General features: G+C 57.7%; 1 protein-coding gene across 1 annotated transcript in view; it reads right to left on the bottom strand.

Moving 5' to 3' along the window:
* Positions 1-6,698, bottom strand: part of ARNT2 (aryl hydrocarbon receptor nuclear translocator 2) — a 158,324-nt gene extending 151,626 nt beyond the window's left edge. The window contains exon 1 of the mRNA XM_069466528.1: positions 6,656-6,698. Coding sequence (XP_069322629.1) covers positions 6,656-6,686 — 31 coding nt within the window. The 5' untranslated portion in view covers positions 6,687-6,698. The remainder of the gene's footprint in view (positions 1-6,655) is intronic.
* Positions 6,699-27,682: the final 20,984 nt, after the last annotated feature.

Here is a 27,682-nt window from a genome sequence, read left to right as displayed (position 1 = left end):
AGGAGGGGTGGGGAGAGGAAGGAGGGACAGATGAGCACTTCATCTTCAGAAACAGGGGCGCCGCGGCAGCCAAAGCCTTCGAGTGAGAAGGAGCTTGACGAAAAATGGGAAATAATCTTTATTCATTGAACAGAGGTTTTGCACGGTGAACCAGCCCCCACCTGCCGCCGTCTGAGAGCCGCGGGGCCCCGCCAGGCCGCCCGGGCCGCTGGGGACGAGTCTAACTACCGGAAGCTCCTTCCTTATGTCACAGCCCGGCACAAATTTGAGATGGAGACAGCGAAGATGGCGCATAGGTAGATGACAGACAGACAGACGAAAATGAATAGGTAAGTGCCGCAGAAATGACCTCCCTGTGGCTGTGACCTTGTGTTGCGGTGACTCTCAGACGGGCAGACATAGGCTCTCAGTGGAAGCACCGCTTGCTGGGGAACTAAGGTACTCAGACCAAGGCTCCCTGTTCTGTGACCCAACGCACCCCGAGGACAGCACTTCGAGAACCTGCTGGAGACCGGCTGGCACCCCCCTTACGGCTCTCCCCAGCCCCGATCCCTGGGCCCCCCGACCCTGCCTCCCCCACCGCTCCTCGAGCGTGTCTCAGGGGCACTGAGACCCAGCCGTCCCGTACTGAAGCCTGAGCAAGCCCCACGAGCCACCTGCCCCCACCCTGTTCCCACCACCTCCAACCACCCAGGTGGTGGGACAGAAGGCTGGGCGTCGGCCTCGACTCTTCCCCTAACACCTTCCCGTAACGGCACAGTCCCCCAGCAGGACATGCCCTGCCCAGCTGCAAGGAGGGACAAGGCTACAACGGTCCCCTGCGCCGTGTGTCATGGCTTCGCTGCTCCAGACAGACCTCAAATCCACCCCTGTCCCTCTCCGCTGACAGTCCCCGGCCCACGTCAGCACCACCTGTCTGGCGACGGGCTTCCCTGGCCCCGCTGCCCACACAGCAGCCGCGGAGCATCTGCAAATGCACGTCAGAGCACGTCCCTCGCTTTCGCTCGAACCCTTCCACACCCTCCCAAGGGCTGGAGAACGAACCTGAGCCCCTGACCCAGGCTCCGCGTCCCCTCGAGCCGGCCCCTACCTCGGCTCCTGCTTCGCACACACGCTCACCCGGCCCCGCTCTCCGGCCCACGCCTCCAGCCTCCAGCCCCTGTGCCTGCAACGCTCTTCCTCACGGGGTCTCTTCCTCCTCCGACCTTGACTCAAAGGACAACTCCCCAAAGAAGCCTTCGATGACCCCAAGTGGCCTTTGCTAATCCTCCCATCTACGTCAGGTCCCTGGGTTGGTTTATCTCCAGAGATCATTTCTTCAAAGCATCGCACATTTCGTAACTAACCTACTCATGTGACTCTTCCGTGACTGTCTGGCTGGGCTGTAAGCAGCACGAGGGCAGGGGCTGTACTCATCCTGCTCCCCACGGAGACCCCGGGACTGAAACCAGTACCTAGCACATAGCAGTTGCTCAATAAAGACTGGCTGATAGCGGCTTTATTCATAAGCTACCAAGATGCCCTGCAGTGGGTGAACGGATAAGCGATAAACTGTGGTCCATCCAGACCATGGACTCTTACTCGACACTAAGAAGAACGAGCCTTCAAGCCATTAAAGATGCAGAGGAGCTGGGTGCAGGGCTGCGCACCTGCGGTCCCAGCTACTCAGGGGGCTGAGGCGGGAGGATCGCTGGAGCCCAGGAGTTCAAAGCCGCCGTGCACCACGATCACCCCTGTGCAAACAGCCACTGCACTCGCGACGGGCGACACAGAGAGAGCCCCGGTCTCTAAATAAATAAATACATACATAAGATATGGAGGAAACGTAAATGCATGTTATGAAGTGAAGAAGCCAAGCTGAAAAGGCCGCACGCTATATGGTTCCACGTATATGACATTCTGGAAAAGGCAAAACCATGGAGACAGGAAAAAGAAGGGCGGTGGCCGGGGGCTGGGAGAGAGGAGGGAACAGGTGGGCACAGAGGAGTTTCAGGGCAGGGCACACACTGTGCGGGGCGCTGCAGGGGCGGATGCACCGTGTACGTTTGTCCGAACCCACCAAGTGTAACCCCTGTACAGACCAGGACTGTGGGTGATGGCAACAGTGTCACCAGCTGTACCCACTGTCCCACTCTGGGGGGGATGTCACAGTGGGGAGGGTGGGGGGTACACAGGAACTCTCTGTACCTTTTTCCCAATATTGCTGTGAATCTAAAACTGCTCTTAAAAAGTAAAGCCTTTTTAAAAATAAATTACTTAAAATAAATTGATTTATACATACACACATAGATTAGTATTAACAGATACTGAAAGAATGAATGAACCTCTCTTTTTCAGGTATCACTCCTTTCTTTTCTTTTTTTCGTTCTTTCGATGGAAGCCAAAAAGGCCGTTAGTTCATCGCCGGGTTCCTTGACACAGGCCTACAGGGCAAACTTCACAGTTTTTTAGCGAAAAGAAGGCCGTGGGCTTTTCGACGTAGGTGCTCAGGCAACAAAGTTGACATTTTCTTAATGCACAGTATTTTACTGATGCTAAGGTCGACATCGCTGAAATCAAGGTATGCTTTATAATTGAAAGTATGTAAGAGTGGAATTGGCGATAGTTTTTTGTTTTTTTTTTTAGAAGTACATAAGATGATGATGTGCCTCGCAATTGATGTGCTCGCAGTTCGAATGAAAGACGGGCTGTGGACAGGTCGGGCCGAGTCACGTGCTCAGCTGGTTTGGGGCCCCGGCTCCACCCGGGCTGCACGGCTCACACGCACAGCACGCGTGTCTCACAAGCTAAAAATCTACCCCCACTCCTGGGTGCCGGCTGGGTCCCCAGCAGCCCTGAGGAGACACCCGCCTGGCAGAGCGACACACTGTCACAGATCCGTCCCAACTCCACCCCCAACCCCGGCTCAAAGTGACCTTTCCCAAATTCCCTACCGGTCAAAATCTCTCTCAAAAGGCCCATTTACAGAAACTGCCTCCCCACAGGGCTTTCCCTGGTTCTCACTATGGTGCCCACGCACCTTTCGTTACAAGGTTGCTCTGCTTTCGCCTCCCCTGGCAGGCTCAGAACTCCCTGAGGTCAAGGGACATTTTCCTTCACCTTCACATCCCCCTGTGCCCCGCAGAGTCCCTGGCAGGTCACAGATATTCAATATGTTTGTTAGGCTCATCCAAACACCCCTCCGTCTACGGCAATTTGTCCCGAGAATCTTCCTGTACCACACAATCGATTCCAGATTAAATTGCCAAAGACCGGAAACCGGAAAGGGGAAAAAAGTCTAATAATTGATTTCAGAAAAAAAGTAGAATTCTAAATCTCTTAAAACACAACTTTGAATTCCATTAAAATACGCAAGGCTTACTAATTTCTCTTCAAATACTAATTTCAGAGAATGTCCATATACTGCGTAATTCCTAAAGATCGTGGTCTAAATCTGCACCTGATTACCTCATGCTCAAAGGACAAAAGACTGAAACAGAACAACGGCACTGGGGAAACGTCCCCTTCCTAACTGTGCCACTCTGGCGGCAGAGACCCTTTCATGCACGTAACCCATTCAAACTCTCACTTTTTGTATAAATCAGAAATGCTTACATATCACCCAAAAAGGTACCAAAATAAATAACACACACACACACACACGCACACACACACCCAGGAGAGTCTATGACTCCATCCTCTAGTCTAGAGGACTTATGTCATCGCTGGCCAGAGAGAACAGAGAAAATCAGCCAGTACAACAGTGTCAGTGACCAACGCAAGGACGGGATACAGCCCGGAGTGGGGAGGTACCAGGGGCCACAGGAGATGGAAAGGCACCCAGGCTGGCTTGGCAGAAGCCACGAGGGGAACAGCTGAGAGCCAAATGCTTCTTTCTCCCCCAGAGTAGCGGGTAGGATCCTAACCTAAAACCCAAGCAGGGGCCTGGGAGGAGCAGATTGAGAGGTCTGAACCTGGTTCACACCAGCTGAGAAATATGAGAGTATGAAGACCCAGCATTATCTATCACTCAGGCCCCAGAGAGCCTGTCAAAGAGTAGTGTCCTTGCAGATGGTTCTGCTGGTGTGCAGTGGTCAGCTGGAAAACAAGGAACAAGTGGGTGGGGGTGGGGAGGTGACTGGCTGTGGCCTTTGTACCCTGGGCACAAACTAGCAGCACAAATAAATTCTGGTGCCTCCCAATCCATTCGGCTCTGTTTACCAAGCTCTTACTCTTTGCAAAGCAACAGCGTCTGGGGAGGGGAGAGGAAGAGAAAAGAACTCAAAGAGTGTCACAAGACGCCTGCCCATCTGAGGTTAGGCTCCGGGCGTCAGTCTTGGATGCCATGCCTCTTTGTATTGTAAATTGCCCATAGAATCTGAACTCTCTCCTTTGGCTCAAACCTTGAGCCATATCCCTGGAGATTAAACCCTCTACCCCAAAGAAGAAGCTAGAAAGTCACATAAGGCAAGAACGTCCCCCCAGATGTGAGTGTTACCACAGGGGACCAGCAAAGGCAATGACAATGGATAACAGGACAGTGATCACCTCAAGGAATTTGCACCTGAGAAATCCCCACCATGCTCAAGGTCTCCGGTGTCTCTGTCAACAGAGAGAAGACACGCTGTCACCATCTGTCAAGCTGGCCAGGCGTTGACAACATGAACGTACAGTACCCTGCACTGGCCCCATCCACGTCCCGCGGGCCGAGGCTCACTCCTGTGCTCCAAGCGCCGCGCCCGGTGGCCGCCCTGCCTTCACTGCACGCAGCCCACGGAACAGTGTCGTGGGCACAGCAGTGTCCAACAGTGATGTAATGGTATATAAGTTACGTAACTAACCAAAGATTTCATCCCTATTCCCAGTATACACCTACGTGGGAATAAAATGTCTTCATTTAAATTCTTTTGCTTTTTCTAATTTCATAACATTTAAATCTATCAATTTTCTACTGACTTTAAAGTAGTTGAATGGGTTGAAACTGCAGCTTCAGTTGCAAGCAAACGAGTGCAACAGTGTCTTCAAAGCATTCACGTTCCTGCTCCGTGTTCTGAGCCTTGTCAGTTCTCTCATGAGTCCCTGTGTCTCTTAGTGGAACCTCCTTCCTTGCGACTGCACGGCCCTTCGCCTTGGTGTCTGCACGGACAGCTCCCCGTCTCTCCCTGGCCTGCTCTGGCCTCACCGCAAATCTACCCAGTGCAAGTCAGGAACTCCCCTACCGCCCAACGCTGCTTTCTTTCCTCTCCGTTCCAAGCCACTGCCACTAAGTCTGGCCTCCCCAGCACCAGCCTCATTTCATCCTGGCCTCCCTGCCTCCACTCTTGTTCCCTCCCTTCCATGTTTCCTGGACATGGCTCACAAATGAATCTTCCAGAAAAAGTGATCACTGACTTCTTTGTTCAATACCCTTGAGGGCTCCCTCTCCATGTGGAGGGAGAAAGTCCACGCTCCCCGGCCTGTCCTTCAAAGCCTGCCAAGGCCTGGCCATGTCCAAGACCCGCTGCTGCCTCTTCCGTCCCTGCGGCCCCAGCCACCCCGGGCCCTCTGCCTGTGCTTGGGGCTTGTCCAGCGTCACTCCTGCCGCGTCCTTCTCAGCCCCGTCTCTGCACACTCACACCTCCGGCACTTGGAGGTGCAGCCAAAGCACCCATCTCCAAAGCCTTCCCTGACACCATGCACAGCAGGGGGCCTGGGCTCCTGACTCTTCTAGTGACACTTTTCTTTCGGGCATCCTTCCTCGCCGGACCTATACCCACCACTGACACTGACCTCTCTCTGCTGGGCATTTCCTGAGTGCTGACCTGTGACTCTCCCTGCACCCTCCGCAGGGACCTAGCAACCCACTGTGCCCACCCAAAACGCTGTGCCCACCCAAAACACTGTGCCCGCCAGGCGTCCACCTTCTCCTCCAACACCCTGTACTGTCTTGCAATCAGGTAGGAAGCTTCCCTGTGCCACTGCCCGGACAGGCTGGCACTGCCCTGGGTCAAGAACTCTTTCCACTTTGGACTCTTTCGGAGGGGGCACAGTTGTCACAGCCGGCACCCTGCAGTCTTGGCGGCCCCACAAGGCGGGGGATGGGACTTGGGAGGGCCGGGCGCTCCGGCTACCTGGTTACAGGTGAGTTCGTGCCCAGCTACATGATCACAGGTGGGTTCGTGCCCAGGATGGCGAGGACACACAACAGCCAGCTGCGAAGGCCGCGGAAGGCCCAGAACCCGGCGCGCAGGGGACAGTCCAGGGGGTCCGCCCTGCTGAGTCCCGGCTCCAAACTTTCCCTGGGACAGCAACAGCGACAGCGGCACCCACGCCCGCCGAGACTGGCCAACCCGTGATGCACAAAAGCCGGACCGGAAGAGAAAAATGCGTGGGCCGGGGAAGGCAAAAGCGGTTATTTTCAGAATGGGGCCCCCGGGCCGGCCTGGGACTCCGAGGACGTGGGGCCAGGGTCCGCCGCCCGCCGGGCCGGGCCGGGCCGGGCGGAGATGGGCTGGGGACGGCGCGGCTGGTGCTGATGCTGAGGCTGCCGCGCGGTGACAGCCGCTCCCCGCCCCACCCGGCTGCGCGCCCCGGACCCGCGCCTGAGCCCCGAGCCTGGGCCCCGGGCCCGGTCCAATCCGGCCCGGCAGGGCCTGCGGCTGCGGCCGGCTCCGCACTGGCCCGGGCGGCTACTCACCCGGAGCGCTGACGGCCGCCGGCGTTGCCATCTTGCTGGGGAGGCTGCGGGGCGGGGACGCGGGGCGCGGGCGGGACGCGGGGCGGGCGCGGGGCGGGCGCTAACCGGACCGGCGCAGGCCCGGGCGCCGCCGCCACACAAAGGACGGGCGGGCGGTGCTCCCCGCGCTCCCGCTCCCTCCTCCGCCGCCCCCGCCTTTCTCCTCCCCGCCTCCTCCCCGCCGCCTCCTCCCGGTGCGGCCTTTGTCGCGCGGCGGGGGCGGCGGCCGCGGCTGCCCGGTCCGACCGTAGCACCGCGAGACTTGGGGCTGGGGCGGTGGGACCCCCAGGTCGGGAGCTGCGGGCGGGCAGGTGCTCGGGCGCCCAGGCCGGACGTGGCCGCACCCTCCACCCCGCACTGGGTCCGGGACGCATCCCGGGGCGCAGTGCCCAGGCCGGGCGGGCCGGTGGGGGCCATTCAGATGAGCGGGGAGCGGGCCTGGGGACGGCCGGGCCTGGGACCGGCGGGAACAAAGGCGCGTGGTGCGGGGCAGCCCGTTCGTTCGCTCGGCAGGGCCAGCCGGGCTCCCGGGCCGGGCTGGGGGGCGGGGGGCGCACAGACATCCTCGGCCCGGCACCTCCAGGCCACCGCGCTCGGCTTCAGGGCCGCGCCGGTCCCGCCCGGGACAGGCCAGGGCGGCCCGGGGACCATGCGTGGCTCGGCTTTGAGCGGGCGCTCGGCCTGCCGCGGTCACTGTCGCTGGAGATCACCTGGGGTCGTCGCGAGAGCCTTATTTACACCACCACACTGTCACTTACAAGATTTCTTAAATGGCGTTATCTGCGCATCCTGGTGAAGTTACGCCGGAGGGTACTTGGGGGGTCGTTTCCCGCCAGGCACTGGGGTCCCCGCGAGGGATCGCAGTTCTTCGAAGGAGACACCGCCACCACGGGTGCTCTGCACAGGCTGCAGGGACAAGTCAACGCATCCCAGGTGCCAGCCGAGACCAGCAAGATGGCCCTAAGCACACGTGTGCAGAAACAGACTGTCTTCCATCCCACCACGGAAGCATTTTGCCGGTGGAGAAATAATGCTTGGGATGCATGTTGAAATAAGCATCATCTCTGAGAAGGATTTGTCCCTACTGAGCCAACAGTTTATCACTTCCGCAAATGTTGAATGTCTGCTGCATGCCAGGCACAGAACCAGGTGCTGGGCTCACCAGGGAAGGAAAGCCGCAGAGAGCCCTGCCCTCCCCGAGCTTCCAGTCCCGGGTAGGGTGGGAGGAGGAAGACAAGGTGTCTCCACTGAGAAGCACACAGCTCTCTGGGGGGCTCAGGGCAGAACCCCGGAAATGGGCATCTCCAGCCTGTGGCCACTGCTGAATGCATGAGGGCGGAGAGAAGGGGGGGTGATCAGAAAATAAAAGTTGAGTAGGATTTAGAAAGGTGGAAGGAGAAAGCATTTCAGGTGAAAAATAAAGCAGGTGTCCATCCAGCCACAAGATAGGCCAGACCCAGGTAGAGATAATGGGGGGGGAGGTGTGTCAACTGGGATATCAGCTGGGGCCCCCATATCGAAGTAGACTGCCCTGAGCTCCCCAACATGGAGCCATGTGAGAACTCACCTCTCTTCTACGTACCCCAAAAGGCAGCCCACTCCAGCATCCCCTCAGTTCATGCCAAACATATGCCCGAGTCACGGTTTCTTAAGGTAAGTATGAGAGGAGGTTCCCCCTCCTCCACGGCAAACAGGGCGAAACTCCATCTCAGGTGAGACCCCTGCTGCCGGTCTCCCTTCCCCGTCCTGCTCCCACAGGTGCTCCTGTCTCTGGTGGCCCTGTGCGCAGGCGGCACCCGGTGCGACTGCCCCCTGCCTCTGCCCCCCTGCCTCTGCCCCCTGCCACTCCCCCCTGCCACTGCCCCCTGCCTCTGCCCCCCTGCCACTGCCCCCTGCCTCTGCCCCCTGCCTCTGCCCCCTGCCGCTGCCCCCTGCCTCTGCCCCCCTGCCACTGCCCCCTGCCTCTGCCCCCCTGCCTCTGCCCCCTGCCTCTGCCCCCCTGCCACTGCCCCCTGCCTCTGCCCCCTGCCACTGCCCCCTGCCTCTGCCCCCTGCCTCTGCCCCCCTGCCTCTGCCCCCCTGCCGCTGCCCCCTGCCGCTGCCCCCTGCCGCTGCCCCCCTGCCGCTGCCCCCTGCCGCTGCCCCCCTGCCTCTGCCCCCTGCCTCTGCCCCCTGCCTCTGCCCCCTGCCGCTGCCCCCCTGCCGCTGCCCCCCTGCCTCTGCCCCCCTGCCTCTGCCCCCCTGCCGCTGCCCCCCTGCCGCTGCCCCCCTGCCTCTGCCCCCCGTCTCTGCCCCCCGCCTCTGCCCCCCTGCCGCTGCCCCCTGCCACTGCCCCCTGCCTCTGCCCCCCTGCCACTGCCCCCTGCCGCTGCCCCCCTGCCGCTGCCCCCTGCCGCTGCCCCCCTGCCTCTGCCCCCCTGCCGCTGCCCCCCTGCCGCTGCCCCCTGCCGCTGCCCCCTGCCGCTGCCCCCCTGCCGCTGCCCCCCTGCCTCTGCCCCCTGCCGCTGCCCCCTGCCTCTGCCCCCCTGCCACTGCCCCCTGCCACTGCCCCCTGCCTCTGCCCCCCTGCCTCTGCCCCCTGCCGCTGCCCCCTGCCGCTGCCCCCCTGCCGCTGCCCCCCTGCCGCTGCCCCCTGCCTCTGCCCCCCTGCCTCTGCCCCCTGCCTCTGCCCCCTGCCTCTGCCCCCCTGCCTCTGCCCCCCTGCCTCTGCCCCCTGCCACTGCCCCCTGCCTCTGCCCCCCTGCCTCTGCCCCCTGCCGCTGCCCCCTGCCGCTGCCCCCTGCCTCTGCCCCCCTGTCTCTGCCCCCTGCCTCTGCCCCCCTGCCGCTGCCCCCTGCCGCTGCCCCCTGCCTCTGCCCCCCTGCCACTGCCCCCTGCCACTGCCCCCTGCCTCTGCCCCCCTGCCTCTGCCCCCTGCCTCTGCCCCCTGCCGCTGCCCCCCTGCCGCTGCCCCCCTGCCTCTGCCCCCTGCCGCTGCCCCCTGCCTCTGCCCCCTGCCGCTGCCCCCTGCCTCTGCCCCCCTGCCTCTGCCCCCTGCCTCTGCCCCCCTGCCTCTGCCCCCTGCCGCTGCCCCCTGCCTCTGCCCCCCTGCCTCTGCCCCCGTGCCACTCCCCCGTGCCACTCCCCCGTGCCACGAGGCTCTCTCCATCTCCCACTTCCGCACCCAGCAGAAGCGAGCAGGTTCCTCTCCTTGGGGTTCACATACCAGTTGCCCTTTCAGCTGCTATATGTGGCTCTTTTTGCCCCCAAATATATTTCTAATACTCTCCCTTAAAAAAAAAAAATTGGTAGTGATCACGACTCTTCCACACACACTAAAGCACACCCACCTGTGACGGTTCCCCTCTCCCTGTGCTGTTGTCCCCACCCGTTCTCCTGCTTGTTCCCTGCAGGCTCCGTCAATACCAGATCTGACACATACTCCTTCCTCTCGCACTTGTCCGTCGCCATAAAAACAGGCAGCCAGACGACTGCTAGAGGTTGGGACACTCTCCACAGTGTGTTTGGACTCTGGCATTCTGTGGTTTTAAGTAATGAATATGTTTGGATTTTTACAAAGGAAACATTTCATCTTCTCCCCAAGTCACTGCACCTCAGAGGTACACAGGACCTTTGCCGTCACCTAAATCTGCCCCCAGAGTTTGCAGATGAGGACACTGAGGCTTGGGGTGGCAAAGGAATGTTCCCAAGGTCGCATAGCTCAATAGCCAACTTGGACCTGGGCTGCCCAGGATGCTGGGCTTTGGTGGCTAGGAAGGGGGAGGGGGCGTGGGAAAGGATAGAGAAATGGGTGACTCACCTTCTCTCTTTTGTCTTTTGGCATTACATAGGTTAAATGCCCAGAAACATTGATTGTGGACGAAACCCCCCAGTCTCTTAAGTAAACAGTCTGAAAGGAGCGGTTAGTCATTGCTGAATACTGAGCGGCGTTTACACAGCACAGTGGGCTCATGCTAATTATGGGAGTTAGTAGACTGTGACCAGTTAACACGGGCTCAGAAACTCCACTCAACCTTTAAACAACCTAGAACTCCTTTAAATTCCAAAGGATGCTGTTGAATTTGAAGCTGAGATTTGCATTTTTTAAAAAAATTAAGACAGACAAGACCCTCTAGGGCCCACCGCACATGACACTGGGCACAGCACTCTGGAAGTGACCAGGGCCGGCCAGGGCTGGTAAACACCACGGCCCAGGGGCCCACGGCCTCTCTTTGTTTTGTTTTGTTTTTTTAACTTGGTGGGAGAGAACGGTCACCCCAGCTCTGCTTCATGTCCCTTGGAGTCCTAACGCTAGAGACAAGGGACTGCCATTGTGCAGCATATAATGATCGGGCCATTTTTAATCATCTCCTACTTTCACTTCAAGACAGCAGGAGACCACGAATGCAAGCCCGGCCGCCCACGGGAGTCGAGGGCGCGCGGTGGGCTGCCACGTGTAGAGCCACAGGCTCGTCCTGCCCACGTGTCTCCTCTCAGCCCTTCCTCCCTCCTCCATCTCTCTGGGGAGAGCAAGGCTTGTGGGCCTGACACCCCGACGCCTGCCTCCTCTTTGATTCTACACAGGCCTTCCCGTAGGACTCCGCGGCCGCGGCCCTCTCTCCATGCCTCAAGCGCCACATGGCCTCTGCTTGAGAGGCGGCACCTGGGTTGACTGAGTGGGCTGCAGATGGTGACAGTCTTTCTCCCTGGCGATGTCTGTCTCCCGGGAATTGTTCTGCCGGAGGAACCCCGTGTCCTACAGCCTGAGCTTTGCCGGGGGTTGGAACCGCTCGCCTGTCCTGGCCCTTCTGCGGGTTCTCTGCCTTCTCAGTTGCTGGTGGCGTCGGAGTGGCCTTCTCTATCCTACGGGCAGTGACGACGCAGCGGTTCAGACTCTGAGCTGCTCACACAGCATCGACCTGGAAGCCAGACAGTCCCCTGTTTGAGTCTCAGCAAACCCACACACCTGCTGCGGGCGCCAACCCTCCATGCCTCAGTTTCCTCATCCATGAACTAGTGATATTTAGTGCTGGCCTCACAGGGGCTTCCTGAGAACTGAGTGGACGTCTGTGAAATGCCGGAGCGTTTGGCACGTGGCTGGTGGGGTGCTTGTCGACATCACTATCAGAGAGGTGAGTTCACAGCCAAGGATGAAACGGGGCAAACGGGAAAAACAGCCACGGACAACTTGACAGCTTGGGACATGGCAGAACGACGACTCTCTGGGTCCAAAGCTAGACCAGAAAAACTTCACAGCTGCAAACACTTGATTGTTCAACAGGACTGAATGAAAATAAGTGAATTTCGCATTTAGCTCCAAATTCTTAGGGCCAATTGATAAGGGTCCGTCACTTTGTACCTGACCAGGCCCCAACTCAATCAGCTCAAAGCAGCCAGTTAGCCGGGAGGACGCCGGGACACCGGGTCCCCGGGTCACCCGAGGAAAGCGCAGGAGGGCGGGATGCAGCGGGGCTGCAGGAAAACCGGAAGCAGGTGCTGGAACTGCGCCAGGACTTGGGGTCGTGTTTCCCTTTCATCCTCGTGTGTGTGTGTGTGTGTGTGTGTGTGTGTGTCGTCCTCCCTCACTGCACCCCGCCTTCCTCTGCGTGGGGAAGAGCATCGCTCCTGACAGGTGGAACGGAGACTACCTTGGGCTCCCACAGCCGGAAAGGGGCTCCTTCCCTTCCCCCACCGTGGGGAAGGAATGACCCCTCAGGGACGGTGGGGTAGCCCTGGCTGGGGTCGCATGCGGACCCCTAGACCCACCATGCCCAGGGGACCCTGACTGTCCCAGCCTGGGAGAGGAGACCAGATCACGTGGGAAGAAAGCATCTCCTGGGGAACCCCGAGGCTGGAGCCACAGAGAAGCAGAGTCCAAAAGGACGGGACACTGTTCCCGGAGAGGGGCGGACAGGCTGGGAGCGTTTCCACACATACCTGCCACAAAGTGGGCGAAAATTACAGCGGGAGGAAAATACACACAGACAAATGCAGAAACTGATTTGGCAACACAAAAAGAAATATTTATAAATTAGTCCAGGGCTTTGGAAAGAACTTCCATGTCTCTGGTTCTACCTTCCTGTCATTTTTATCTCTTGACACTGGCTCCCGGCCCCCCACCAATAATTATGCTCCAGTAAAATTCAGCCACTTGTCACTTCTTGCACACACCGTGATGTTTCCCGTGCCCAAAATGCCCTTCTGCCCAAGAAACTTCTCATTCATCGGTGACCATGCGCTAATCATCTCCTCTCTTCCGGACGGTCCGTGCAGGACTCCTGCGATGGGCTCCCAAATCCCTGCTTCCCTTGTTCTAGCACGTGTCTCACTGCACAGGGATTGGTTGGTTTTTTGTTTGTTTGTTTTTGAGACAGAGTCTCACTCTGTTGCCCGGGCTAGAGTGCCGTGGCCTCAGCCTCGCTCACAGCAACCTCAAACTCCTGGGCTCAAGCAATCCTACTGCCTCAGCCTCCCGAGTAGCTGGGACTACAGACATGTGCCACCATGCCCGGCTAATTTTTTCTATATAGTTGTAGTTGTCCAGCCAATTTCTTTCTAATTTTTTTTTTTTTTTTTTTTTTTTTTTTTTTTTGAGACAGAGTCTCACTCTGTTGCCCAGGCTAGAGTGAGTGCAGTGGCGTCAGCTTGGCTCACAGCAACCTCAAACTCCTGGGCTCAAGCGATCCTCGTGCCTCAGCCTCCCGAGTAGCTGGGACTACAGGCATGCGCCACCATGCCCAGCTAATTTTTCTATTTTTAGTAGAGACGGGGTCTCGCTTTTGCTCAGGCTGGTCTCGAACTCCTGAGCTCAAGCGATCCTCCCTCCTCGGCCTCCCAGAGTGCTAAGATTATAGCCGTGAGCCACCTCGCCCAGCCCACAGGGATTGGTTTTTTAAAAAGTTTATTTATTTCATTAAGCTGTAAACTACTACTTTCATATTTTTTCCCTTTCCCCAGCACCCAGCCGATAGCCTGTCCCACACGCAGCCCTGTGATATTCGGAGCGAGTGGCGGACTAGCTCATCAGACATCAACGAACACGGCACCCGCAGGTCCCCACCCTCTGGCTCTCCCGCCACAGGCCGCGCGGAGCCAGTGCCACGACCTCTCAGCAGTCACACACTCCCGAGAACCCCGGCATCTCTCCATCTTTTAACTCTTCTTGGCTGGGTTTTATTTTTAATTTCCTGCTACAGTTCTGATTCTTATGCAAAGCTACATCAATTACTTTGCAGAACAAGGAGAAACGAGTGTGAAAAAGGCCGTCCTCAGTACCTGCCGCCCTACTCAGGCCGTCCTCACGCCGCGCTGCCCGCGAGGAAGACCCAGTGACACCACTGCCGGTGGGGACCGTAAGGACTCCACGCGCGCAGCACCGCTGGCTCCCGGGTCTTCCCAGTTCCATTGTTTCACTGGCTCAGGCATTTCTGATTTGGTTTATTAGCGAGGAAGTGCCGCACCTATGAAATTATTTGGATCTTAGCAGCTAACCACGTTCCTGTCGTGTGAATCCATTCTAGAAAACCGCCCTCACAGACGGGAACAATCTATTTCAGCATGATGCAATTCTCTGGCCGTTTCAGCAGGTAACGCTAAATATGTGCATTTGATCTTCTGTTGTGTATCAAGAGAGATGTTTGCTTTAAAATGCAAAGTGAATTAACGGGGTTGGTGAATGATTAATCTCTCTTTCCAGGCGATACTGAACATTCCGTGGGCGCCCGCACTGGTTGCCCCGGTACAACAGGGCTTGACCAAGTTCATTATCCAACCGACTGGGCTGGGACTGCTCAGTCATTAGCATGCAAATTACCACAGACAAAGGACAGGTGACAAGGACTTCCCTTCCTGTAGGTCACACTGTCAGGGGAAATGAAGCGTGTTTCTAAGACAATTTGTTTGGCGAACACTCAGTCCAACCCATTGAGGGGTTCAATTTCAGTCTTTTCAATGTCTGGCTATTTTAAACACAGAGTCACAGAGTTTTCGAGTGAACTTTAAACACCAGGCAGTACGTAATTTAGAGGGAAACCTAGGAAACTTTCTGGTCCTCCCTGCTCCTTGCAGGTGTGAGGACAGTGAGTGCTCGAGGTGGAGCAGACCGGTGGGAGCTGCGGCTGGAGGGACGGAGAGGTGCCCATGTCACCGTCACCGCACTGCCGTGCCTTGAGGGCAGCACAGACACCCACCACCTACCGGGACTCTAGCTTCCTCAGGGTGGCCGTGCCCAGGCATCTCGGGGGTCCTCGAGGAATCTGAATGTCCCACAGATCTGTCTGGGTCGCCTCCTGCCCCCCTGTCGTCTGCCTCCCTGCCACGGCCCATCCTGGAGCTGCTCCCAGCGTCCCGACCGCGGCAACAGGAAACCGAAGTCTGGATACTGGAAATCAACACAAAAGAGAGAAAATTGTTTAAGGCAGGAGTTGACGTAAAAGGTCTTTCTTGGGTCAAAAGCCAAAAAAAAAAAAAAAAACCAAACAAAAAAAAACCTTCCCCAAACACAAAGAACAGCTAGAAGGGAGGGATGAGTTGGCTTTTTACAATTAATAACATGTCAACAGTGACACAGTTTTTTATAAAATAAAATAAGAGGAAAACTAAGGAATTAATGGAGGGCTGAGAAATGATGAAAATCTCCTGACAACAGGACGGCAGTGATGCCACCAAGACACGGCCACGCGGGGGGACCCAGAAAGCGGCAGGTCTTCACACTCTGCAGGGACTGAGGCGGCAAATGACACTGGGTTTCTGGAAAGGCAGCAAGAAAGAAGGGAACGAACGCTGTGGTCACCCCTGTATCGTGACAATGACAAAAAGTCAGGAAGGGAACTGAGATGCTATCGTTGGTCCAAAAATGGGTTTAATACTCTGTATGTACTTTTAATTTCCTTCGAAGTGGTTTTTTTTCTCTCAATTATTCATTTTTTTATTTTGAAATAATTCCAGACTTACAACAGAGTCATAAAAATAGCAGAAAGAACGACACGTCTTTCACCCGACTGTTAGGACTTCAGCACGTTCTCGTCACTGTCCCTCGTCCTCTACGTCCATTTTATTTTTTTCTGAGCCATTTGAGGATAACTGAGTACATTATTGCCACCTCTGCTAAACACCGTGTGTATTTCCTGAGAACATGGACTCTTTCTTATACAGCCACATTGTAATTATCCAATCAAGAAATATTCATTGTAGAATTACCTAAGCTGCAGACCTTACTCATTTCCCCCCCAGTTATCTGAAATTTTCCTTTACAGAAAAAAAGAATTCCGGTCCAGGGTGCAATTGAGGATCACATGTTGCCTTTAGTTGTCATGACTCTTTACGGCTCTTTTCTCTCTTTTAATCTAGGAACGTTTCTACTTAAAAAAAAATAATAGACATGATTTTTAGAGCAGTTTTAGGTTCACAGCAAAACGGAGCAAAAAGTACAAAGTTCCCACGCACCCCCCACCCCCCCACGCACCCCCTACCTCGGACACCCCCCCCAGAGTGGCACACCCGTCACAACCCCCGAACCGACATCACCGCCCCCAAAGTCCACACTGCACGTGAGGGCTCACTCTCGGTGTTGCACGTTCTGTGAGTTTGCACGAGGGCATAGTGACAAGGGCATAGTGACAAGTGTCCACTACAATAGTGTCATAGCAAGAGTCTGCCCTAAAGATTCTCTATGCTCTGCCTGTTCATCTTCCCTCCCCACCCAACCCTGTAACCACCGATATCTGTATCTCTCCGTAGTTTGCCTTTCCCACCTTGTCATATAGCTGGAACCATACGGCACACAGACGTTTTAAATTGTCTTTTTTCACTGAGTAACAAGCATTTTATTTTCCTCCACGCCTTACGTGCCTTTCCACGCCCGCTGTATACCCCGCTGCCGGGACTCGCCACAGTTTGTTATCTGTCTCCTCACCTATGAAGGACGTCTGCTGCTCTCGAGTTTGGGCAGCTACGGATAAAGCTGCCACCAACGTCTGTGCGCAGGTTTTGTGTGGACGTAAATCTTCAACTCATCTGGACAAGCACCAAGGAGTGCGACAGTGACAAGGGTACGTTCCGTCTTGTGAGAAACTGCCAACGGCCTTCCTCGGCGGCCGCTCCCGCCGGCAGTGAGCGAGGGTCCCAGGTGCCCCGTCTCTGCCAGCATTTGGTGCTGCCCGTGTTTGGATTTTAGCCATTCGATTTTTTTTTTTTTTTTTTTTTGCTAGGTGTGTGGTGGTGAAATATTTCTATTTTTTATGGCATAATAATCCTTGTCCATGGCTCCTATCTCTGCCCTGCAGCCAGACTGGCCACAGCAAGGACGTGGCCACAGTGAAGCTGTAGCCCAGACTCATCGCTGGTAGGGCCACCTCAGTTAACCCGACTAACGTGACTCGCTGAACCTTTACTGCAAGTTGGGGCCCAGCACACCTCAATCACCTACATAATGTCCTGTAAACTTCGGTCTCAATTTCCATTTATTTGAGACCAAACAGACACACATTACCCAAATACCCTGACGGAAGCCTGTGTGTAATTACCTTAATTATTCAACAATTTGCGTGTACACGGCCAACCCAAAACGCTAGGCAGCACTGTTAGTAGCTGTCGTTTACCGCAGGCTCGTGGAGTGCCAGGCACTGTCCCCGCAGTTTTCACAACGACCCTGGGGGAAAATGCACCATATTTTAGGGATTCTGGGATGCGCATCTCTGGAATCGGGGTGGGGGGGTGGGGGGGTGGCATACGGTGGGTGGTTTCCCAGTCATTGTCACCTGGCACAGTTGCTATTCTCGTGCATGCACAGCTTAGACTAAACACCTTTCCACGGCCTTTCTAGTAAGATCCACGAAGTTCAGTATCCAGACTTGCAGAATGCCCTGGGGACAGCAGCCAGAGCCCCTGAGAAATTCCGTGTCAGCCGCACTCCCGCGGGGCCAGGGGACGACACTGGAAGGAAAACACGGATGGAGACTCTCGGGTGAAAGTGACTCAGAAGAACAACTCCGTGATCCAGGTTTAGGAGCAGCCCGACTGATGGATGCACAAGAGTGTTCTATGACAAAAACCCTACGTCTAAATAAACCTAAAAAGCGCTCTTTCAATAACATGAAATTAACACTTTAAGTATTAATAAAGTATCATGTGATAGTTTAATTTGCAAATTGAAACAATTGACTCTTTCTGTCTCTTTTAAGAAACATGCATGATCTCAGACAAGACCCGGCCCGGGGCCTTTTTCTAGGGTTTCAGAATGAAAATCGGCAGCAGAATCAACATGCAGAGGAACGAAATGTCTGTATAAATTGAGTCGAAAAGAAAAATGGAGCAAGCTACAAATTCGCGTTAAAGGTGGCCTTGGGTGAAACACACAAGCAGAATATTCTCAGCTTTGCTCCCCGCAGGGTCCCCCAGAACACGCTGCCCCCCGAGAAGCGCGCTCACTCCATCTCAGCTCTGACGGCGGCAGCAGGGAAGCCACACAGCCCAACGCTCTTCTTTATTTGCTTTTTGCGCCTCATAAATGTGTTCAATTGTTCAGATTAAATTGTATCTGATGCAGCTCAGCCCCAACGACAGCGTTTCCTGCTCTCCCGGGGCATCTGCCCTGTCTGTTCCAGACCACACTCGAGGAAAACGTACTTCTTGCAGCATTTCCGTACTTTGCTGGGAGCAGAGCGTGCAGTGAAGGACACCAAACCTAATTAGCGCATTACCATAATCACATCAAGCAGAGACACAGAACTTGACAATGGGAAATTGGGTAAATCAACGCAAATGGTTTCAGCCCCGTGCTTTATAATTAGGCAAAAAAAAAAAAAAAAAGGATGGTTTAAATGCTGCCTGGTGCATTTACTGTGGTTGTTTCTAATTTGTGAGGTTGGAACTGTTGACACCAGAGGACTCAAATTCATCCTCATATTTAAATGAGGCAAAGTGTAAGCACACACATTTTTCTATTTAGAGGCTTCTTTTTGACCTTCGGTGCTAAATATAGATGCTCTTCTGCTTTCAAAAGCATTGGCCAAAGCTACAATGCCATCTTGAGAGGTTTTGCAAATGAAAACAGGCAGCCATAGCAATTTCAAGAGTTCAGAACCCAAAAGACATAAACTGGACAAAAAAAAACCGATGGAGGTTTTTTTAGGCTTGGCCTTTTATTTTGCAGGGGACTTTTTCCGGGAATTTGCACGGATTCACCACCCTCAGCCCTTCCCTCCACCACTGGAGGTGGTCTGCAATTGTAGGTCATTTTCGTAGCAGAGGCAGAAAATCTGATGCATCAGATGCTAGTTTTGTGATATTCCAGGTGACAAGTAAATGAAGACTTGGAGGACAGGCACTAGAGTAGTTACGGTGACAGGCGCTGGCATCACACAAACCTGCACCTGCCGCTTCTTGCTGTGCAACCCTATGTAGTCTGCTCCACCTCTCTGAGCCTGTTTCTTCAGATGCAAACTAGGAATAATGACACCTATTTCATTGCCTTATTGTGGAAACCAGTTGAGATGACATAGGCAGCAGCGTGCCTGGCACATGGCTAGCGGCTCAGCAGATGTCAATTTAGCCAGAACAGGAGCGGCGCGGCCACTGTGGGGTGAGGCCGTGAGTGGGCGGTTGAAAATGTCCTGGGGGTGGCGCTGAGTCGCTCTGCACAGCCGGAGCCTGGGGGGACCACAGCCCTCCCCACGCACATCGCAGCGGGGACAGACTCATCCCGGCTTCGGCTCTGCGCTGCTGGCCTCGGTTCCTTCCCGGCACCCAGCCCCGTCCTGAGCTTGGTCTCGCGGCCGCTGTCTGCCCGTCCCTTGCGCTTTCCTCCACTCTGCTCTGGGGTTCCGGCGTGCTCCCACGTGGGCCGCAGCTTCCCTTCCACGCTCAGCCCGTGCCCATGTCTCCCATAAACTCCCTGAGCCTTTGCCCTCTGACCTCCTGACCTCCCGTGGCAGGTCATCTGCGCCACTCGGCAGGAACCGTCGTGTTCTGCCATCGCCACGGCTACCTGCCCAACTTGAGTCGCTCGTCTCACTGCACCGCGCGTTTCTGGGCAGCAAAGCCCACGTCCCGCACGACCGTGCTGTGTTCCAGCCTAGCGCCTTGCACGACGGGGTCGTGACTCCCTTTCCCTGGAAACTTGCCCTCGTGGTCTACAAGGCCTGGCCGCGGGGCCCAGGCTGATTGGATCCGGGGAGGCACACTTAGACGCTTGGTGTCGGCCGCCTTCTGCCCTGTCCCTGGAGAGGCAGAGGACAGAGGGAGAAAGGCAAGAAGGAGACAGACACACGGGGGAACACAGGCGGGGAGAGAGGACGGCCGGTGTCTCTGAGGGCTCTCCGGCTGTGGCACTCAGACCTCGGGATTCCACAAAGCCTCCGGAGTCCACCCCGCTAGCACCAAAGAGTTATCGCTGAGACAAGCACTCGCTCCACAAAGCCCTGACTCTCACTGAAACGCACGACTCCATACCCCGTTACGTCAGCCGTCTCTGTGCCATTGCAGGAACCGTTCTTTTTGCTGGCACGACACAAGCTCGTGTTTGAACTTAGGGGGTTCCTCTGTGCACTGTCGGGGAGTCAACGGTTTGCGCCCGCAGACCCCAGCTCCCGAGAGTGCTGGGGAGCAGGACTCCGGCTCCTCCCCCGCCAGCTCGGGCAAAGCAAAGAGAGGGCAGCTGAGATGCTGCCCGGCGCGGGCTGTGGCTGTTCCTGACAGAAGCGGCTTTCACTGGTGCGCGGCTCCGGGATGCCTATGGCCTGCAGAAGCCTCCTGTCTTCCGCCGAGAATGCTCAGTGCGCAGGTCGCCACACGCAGAGCTCTGCAAGGACGCGCCTGACTCCGCCCAAGTCCGTGTCTTTGGAGGGCCCACGGCGGGCAGTGCGGTGACTCCGCCCAGGTCCCTGTCTTTGGAGGGCCCACAGCGGTGACTCCGGTGACTCCGCCCAGGTCCGTGTCTTTGGAGGGCCCATGGCGGGGGGCAGTGCGGTGACTCCGCCCAGGTCCCTGTCTTTGGAGGGCCCACCGTGGGCAGTGCGGTGACTCCGCCCAGGTCCGTGTCTTTGGAGGGCCCACAGCGGGGAGTGCGGTGACTCCGCCCAGGTCCCTGTCTTTGGAGGGCCCACCGTGGGCAGTGCGGTGACTCCGCCCAGGTCCGTGTCTTTGGAGGGCCCACAGCGGGGAGTGCGGTGACTCCGGTGACTCCGCCCAGGTCCGTGTCTTTGGAGGGCCCACCGTGGGCAGTGCGGTGACTCCACCCAGGTCCGTGTCTTTGGAGGGCCCACGGCGGGGGACAGTGCGGTGACTCCGCCCAGGTCCGTGTCTTTGGAGGGCCCACGGCGGGGGGCAGTGCGGTGACTCCGCCCAGGTCCATGTCTTTGGAGGGCCCACGGCGGGGGGCAGTGCGGTGACTCCGCCCAGGTCCGTGTCTTTGGAGGGCCCACGGCGGGCAGTGCGGTGACTCCGGTGACTCCGCCCAGGTCCATGTCTTTGGAGGGCCCACGGCGGGCAGTGCGGTGACTCCGCCCAGGTCCGTGTCTTTGGAGGGCCCACGGCGGGCAGTGCGGTGACTCCGCCCAGGTCCGTGTCTTTGGAGGGCCCAGGGCGGGCAGTGCGGTGACTCCGGTGACTCCACCCAGGTCCATGTCTTTGGAGGGCCCACGGCGGGCAGTGCGGTGACTCCGCCCAGGTCCGTGTCTTTGGAGGGCCCACGGCGGGCAGTGCGGTGACTCCGCCCAGGTCCGTGTCTTTGGAGGGCCCAGGGCGGGCGGGCAGTGCGGTTCTGCAGGCAGCGCTGGGGGGTGGTCGCAGGGCAGACCCGACTCCGCTAGTCTACGTTCTTGGACTTGACGAATCCTCAAGTGCCGTCTTCCGGGCCAACATCTTGCCAGTGTTGACCAGAGAAAATTAGCAACAGCTCGGCAGTATTTAATGCATGTTATTGATAATAAAAAAAAAAAAAAAAAAACCTCGTTATCACGGATGCAGAGCAAGAGACCACACTGTAGAGGAGAAAAATACCATGTTGACGATTTTCTGCATGGGGCACAGCAAAGGCTTTCTGCCCTTTGTAGGCCGAGTGTTAAGTTTTCCAGCATCATCCGGGATGGATCCGACAAGACAGCCTGACTTTGAACAAACATACCCACTGTGACGGATTCATCACTGGTATTTATTGAGGGGGATCGTGATGCCCACTGGGGAACTCGGGGGAAACCTCGAAACAAGCGCCGCCCTGTTGAGCGCTCGCCCTGCTCCTGGGACTGCATGTTCCTTCCGGACATCACGGCTGCACTCCCGGTCACCCAGAAAGGGGGATTCGCTTACTGCCCCTTGGCCTTTGGGGAAACCGAGGCTCCGCGCTGGCGACGGTTCCTGCGCAGACTGATGCCATGGTCCAGCCCTTCGCAGCTTTTAGGCCAGCGAGCAGAGGAGGATGTTGTTTGGCACGAACCTTCTGGGTTGCCGTCTCCCCAACGGTCCCCGTGGTCCAGTCAGAGCTTCTTATTATAAATAGATCAGTGACGTGAGGTCTTCACCAAGGCTGCGGGGAGCAGCTGCCGGGCACCCCCGACACCCCACTCGGGTGGGCAGTACTGAGCCTCACACTCCAACAGCGGCTCAGCCGACTGCACCCGTGTTCTTCCCGTGTTGGCACAGTAACATTGCTACACGTCAAATCAGACACCCTGGGTCTGCTTGGTACATGTCCCCGCCATGCTGCCTGGAAACAGCAATTGTAGCAGAAGACGATTCTCCCATAAATCTGCGTGAATGTACGACTCTCCCGGCCAGGTGTGCCGCTGGGCAGCCCACAGTCTCTCCCGCTCTGGCCCCGGGAATCCTGCCCGCCACGGAGAGATGCAGGCGGAAGGTGACCCCTGCCTTCGCAAGCAAGTCCGAGGAAAGGGCACCAGGCCGCAGGTTCTTGGAAGTGGGTCCCAGGGGGAGAATTTATCACTTTAAATTTAATTTTGAAGACCAAGGTCCACTTCCTCTTTGCATTTCTCAAGAAGAGGTCTCCGGTCTTGGTGAGGAGTGGCAGGGCTGTCCCTCTGAGAGGAGCTCAGGCCACAGCGCAAGGCTCAGCATGGCCATGCTCGACCTCTGTTGACATTCATGCTACGAGCCCCGAGGAGGACACTGAGAAGATCTGGAAACGTCCAGTCCTTCAGGCCCCCGTGGCACAGAGGACAGGGAACTAGAATCAGCTTTGGAAAACCTGGATTCAGGCGTGGGCCTGACGTTGAAAGACTGAACGTCCTTGGAAAAGTCACGCCTGTTCCCTGAGCCTGCGTCCCTTCTCCACAGGACGGGGTGAGTCATCGCCCGCTGGTTACTCACAGCAAGTAAAGGACAGAATTTAAACGACAGCCTTCCCAGCAGGGGCAGGTAAGTGGGTGGCTTCCCTGACCTCTGAGCTCAAATGGCACTTGTCACTCAATGTCCACTTTCCGTCCCTCAGCCGTGACCACGTTTGCCTGTCTCCCCCCAGAACGTGAGTTATTTGTGAGCAGAGAAGGCAGAACTCTCACTCCCGCTTTTCCAGTAAACAGAACCTTGACTAAAGGCCGACCCTCCAGGTGATTGTTCAGCGAACATGTCGGTCAGTAGGTGGACGGGTGGGCGGATGTCGTGGGCTCCGCCGTGGCGCAGTGTCGGGCGGCACTCGGGCGTCTCCGCGGTCTGGTGGCACTCACTCCACTCCCCCCACCTGGGACCACCAGGCCTGCCAGTCCTCCACGTGGTCCGAGACCATGCCGAGCCGTTGGCTTGGACATCCCGCACCCGGCTTCCCTCCCTGCTCTGACCCAGCGGCTCGTTTTTAGACTCACTGTCTGGGTTCACAGGTGGGACTCAGCCCCCACTACCACTACCCAGCCCGACAGTTCTCAAAGTCACGCAAGCCTGGGATCCCTGGAAGGCACGCTGTTAATAAAACAGATTTCTGGGCCTCACTCCCAGAGTTTCTGATTCAGCAGGTCGGGGGGAGCCCGAGAATCCACATTTCTAACAAGCCCCCGGGTGACGTTGTCGCTGGTGGCCTGGAGACCCCAACGGGGGCACTGCCAGTCCAGGCTGTGGTCGCTCCTCCCCATACGGGGAGTCCCCACGTGGGAACGTGGGGGGCAGGGCAGGTGCCTCCGTGACACTCTTGGGCGCAGCCACCAGACGCAGAGGGAGGGAAGGGAGGCTGGGCGGTTTGGGATCCAAAAGATTGAGCTGGATCCTTCGGATCATCGGATTTCAAGCCACTGGAGCCCAAGAGCTTGGCAGCCGGCGGGGGCTGGCGAACTTCAACAACCGGCCACCGCGGGTGTCAGGGGGCTGGGCCGGCACCCGGGTCTGCAGCATTTACCAGTTCCTGTGCTTTGAACACACCGTAGCCGATTTCCAGCAACCAACGTGATGTCAACCGGCTCAAGAATCCTGGAGATGTCACCGGGCTCTCACATGCAGCATGAGCCGACGCTGGCACCTTGCTGCTCGGCACCAGCCTGCCGGAGCCTTCTCTGCTCCCCGCCAGCCCTGTTCTCAGGGACGGCCCCGCTTCCTTTTATTCCTCCTTTCTTTCTTATGGACTTCTTGCAATGCCCCGCCCTAGACCCCTCCGCCATCCTGCTCTGCACCCGCGCACGGTCCCCTGCCCCCTGCCCCCTGCCCCCTGCCCCGTCCTCCCTGGGTTCTCAGTGGTGGGTCTGGCTTGGCCTGGGCCCTCTTGGCCTTGGCTCGCTGCTGCTTCTTGGTAAAACGTGGCTCTGCTCTGACCTCTCCACGCCCCGGCGGCTCCCCGCATTTCCCCCCACGGCCCCCTCCACGGCCCCGCGTGGCTCCAGCCTGCGGGAGAAGTGGGCGTGGTCAGAAAGTGACCGGAACCAGCACAGGTGCTTTCCGTGTGGTATTTGGGAATGACATTTCACGGGTCCTCTCCTCACTGTTCCCAGATTCAAAGGGAGAGGTTGACCACGGGGGACGTTCGCTGTCAGAAAATGCTGAGGTTTTGCCCAAGGAATGGGAGCGGGGCTGACCAACGGGACAGGAAGCTATGGCTCCCCCTTTTCACTGCCGTGCTGGCCGATGAAAACGTGCCTAGTACCCCAACCCGAGGGGCAAAAGAGGGGAGAACGGGGTTTGTGCTTCTGTGTCATGAAGAAAAGCTGCCAAAGAGTGATTAAGCTGAGTTAGGACATAATAAAAACTCCTTTGCTGCTGGTTTCCATGGCTGTCCGGTGAGAGGGACAATCATTTACGGGGACACAAAAGGCGGTTTCAGAGCTGGCAGGAGGGAGGACGTATTCCTTCTACTACTCGCTCCGGGAGGCTTGGTGCCCCAGGCCCACGCGGGCTCTGGCGGGTGTGGTGGGAGCGTCTCCTTCCAGTCCCGAGCAGGCTGAGCGTCTTCCCAAGTAGGAGGCGCTGCCCAGACCTTGGCGAGACCCAGCTCCTCACTGCTGTGCTCACTGCCTGGGAGACAGCGCGGGGAAGACGCTCTCGAGGCTCCCGGCTCTCAGCAAACCCTTATCGTGCAGGGGACTCGGCCGCAGGGAACTTCCCTCAGCTCTTCCCACGTCCCTCTTGGCAGCCATCGCGGGGAGCAGGTCCAGTCCAGGCCCCCGGTGAGGGCGCGACAGCCGTGGCAGAGACCAGCGGGGGGCCAGGTGGCCGTGTGGGGTCACGGAAGGCCGTGAGCTGGGGAGTCCAAGTTCAAGCCCCACCCATGCCCTGATTCTCCTGCGTCTCAAACAGTCGCCGCCTTGATCCAGCCGGCGTCTCCAGTCATCGGATGGTGACAGCGTTTACCTTCTTCCCCCCGCCGCATTCATGAATCACGTCCTCTCGCCTCGAGGGACAACTGACCCTCAGACTGCGACTCCCTGACCTCTCTGTGCCTCTGTTTCCTGACGGTACGATGGGTGTAACGGGGGTAAGTGCCGCAGTGAGTCAGGGGACTAGGCCGTTAATCTGTGAAAGCATCTCAGCTGGGCCCCGGCACGGCGTCCCACCTCCAGCCACCTGCACAACATCCTCACTGACGCCTAGGGGACCTTCCCCTTACCGCGGCCAAACAGGACCCCGACTCCCCAAACCTGCCCTTCCCCAGCTGCTCCTCTTGCCCGTGAGCGGCCCCGCTGTCCACCCAGCTGCTGTGCCCAGAAGCTCTGCCCCGTCTAGTGCTCACACCCCACGTCCAATCCATCGGCAACGGGGCCTGTCCTGCCGTAGCCCTGTCCAAGCCGGCAGGCAGCACACGTCATCGGACTGTGCGTCACTCCCGGCCACTCTCCTCACCTCCGTCCTCGGCCCCTCCGCTGCTGCCAGAGGGACACACGCCGACCAAGAGCCGGACCGTGGGCTCCGCTCCCAGCCTTGCGCTGCTCTCCCAGCAGGTGCACGGCAGAGTCCAGCGTCCTCGCCACGGCCCCCAAGTCCCGCCGCTCTGGCCCCCGGCTGCCTGTGCCCCCTCGCTCTCGCCTCGTCCGCCCTGCCCAGCCTGGCCCTGCCCTGGCACGGGGGTGTCTAGCCGTCTCCGCGCCCTCTTGGCCCCCTCAGCGACGCCCCTTCTCCCGATGCCGCACACGTCCTGCCTCCCTTCCTGACGGCGTCGCCGCCCTGGACACCTGCCTTGACTGGCACCGCCGGCCCCTCTCTGCCTTCGTTTCCTCACGGTTGCTTCTCCCTCCCGACTCAGCCATGCGCCGAATTACGTCTCGCGCCCGGGGCTGCAAGCGCCACGAGGACCGGGCTGTGAGTGTCTCGTTCCCTGCTCTGCCCCAACCCCTAAAGGCACCCCCAGCCCACGGGGGTGTTCAGCAAGCATTTGTGGGATGCATGCGCGAGTCAGCGAGAATAGTGCCTGGCACGGGGCTACGTGTTCCGTAAGTGTCAGTTGTCACTACGGACCTCACTCACATGTCGCGGCCTGGTCGCGGCTTGAATTTCCCTGGGGCGGGGAACTCCCGCTCTCTTAACTCACGTGGAACACGACTGTACCTAGCAAGTGCCACAGTGGGGACTGTAACAGCCGTTACCTCGTTCCATCCACGCCTCAGCCTCGTGAGTTTCACTGCTCCCACTTGCAGGTGAAGGAGGGAGCATCAACCTCCGGCTCCGCCCAGGGCCACAGAGCTGGGGCAGGAGAGCTGCCAGTCCCACCCTCGGCCCTGAACCCAGCCTCTTCCGGCCACACCCGCGCCTGCCCAGGCACGAAGCCCCCTTGCTCAGGGTGCCCACAGCACCTGCTCTTCACGTCGGTGGAAGATGGGTGCACCCTGCCTCGCACTCTCACTGGGGGTCTCTCCCCGACCTTGTGGGGTCCTCAGGGGCAGAGACCAGACACTGTTCCCGAGCACAGAGCTGGGGACACAGCAGGAGCTCAGAAACAGCTCGACGTGACCCGGGGCCGTGGGAGGGGTGGGAGAGAGAGTTTGCCTCTTGTGTCTACTGTAGCTCTTGCTAATGTGAGTTTTCTTGATCCAGCTGGTCAGGTGGGGCTCAGAGAGAAAGGGGGGTTGGAGGGTCCCCAGCCAGTGTCCTCAGGAGCACGTAGTCTTCCCCAAAGTGCGCATGCTGACGGAACCCCAGGGGAGCAAGGTGGCCAAGCATACCTACCTGCGGTGACAGTCCTGGGGACGAGCCTTCTCCTCCTTGAATAAAAGAAGCCAGGAGGGGTGGAGACACCCTAGAACACGGTTCCATAACTGCGGAGAAAGCTGGCGGCAGCTCTGCCACCTGTTGGGGACGCTACGTCACTGTCCCCGAAACAGAAGATGGAAAATCAGCCCATGCTATATATAAATTGGGAGGAAAAACTAGACCAGGAACATCTTGCTTTGACATTCAGCAGTGTTTTCAAGGATCTCTAAAGAACCTTGGGAGAAAAGAACCTAAAAGAGTCAAGGACCTAAAGGGAAATGAGAGCCTGATTTTCAATATCACCTTGACCTGAAAATGAGATGAAAGCCTCTGAGTGACGACGTGAGCAGCTCTCTGGCCCCGCAGCTCTGCGCCAGCGAGGCAGCGTCATTTCCGTCA

Source organism: Eulemur rufifrons, chromosome 3 (assembly GCF_041146395.1).
Source record: "Eulemur rufifrons isolate Redbay chromosome 3, OSU_ERuf_1, whole genome shotgun sequence".
In the NCBI taxonomy this organism is placed as follows: Eukaryota; Metazoa; Chordata; class Mammalia; order Primates; family Lemuridae; genus Eulemur; species Eulemur rufifrons.
Note: the sequence above shows the minus strand (reverse complement) of the source record. Positions and strands in the feature narration are given on the sequence as shown.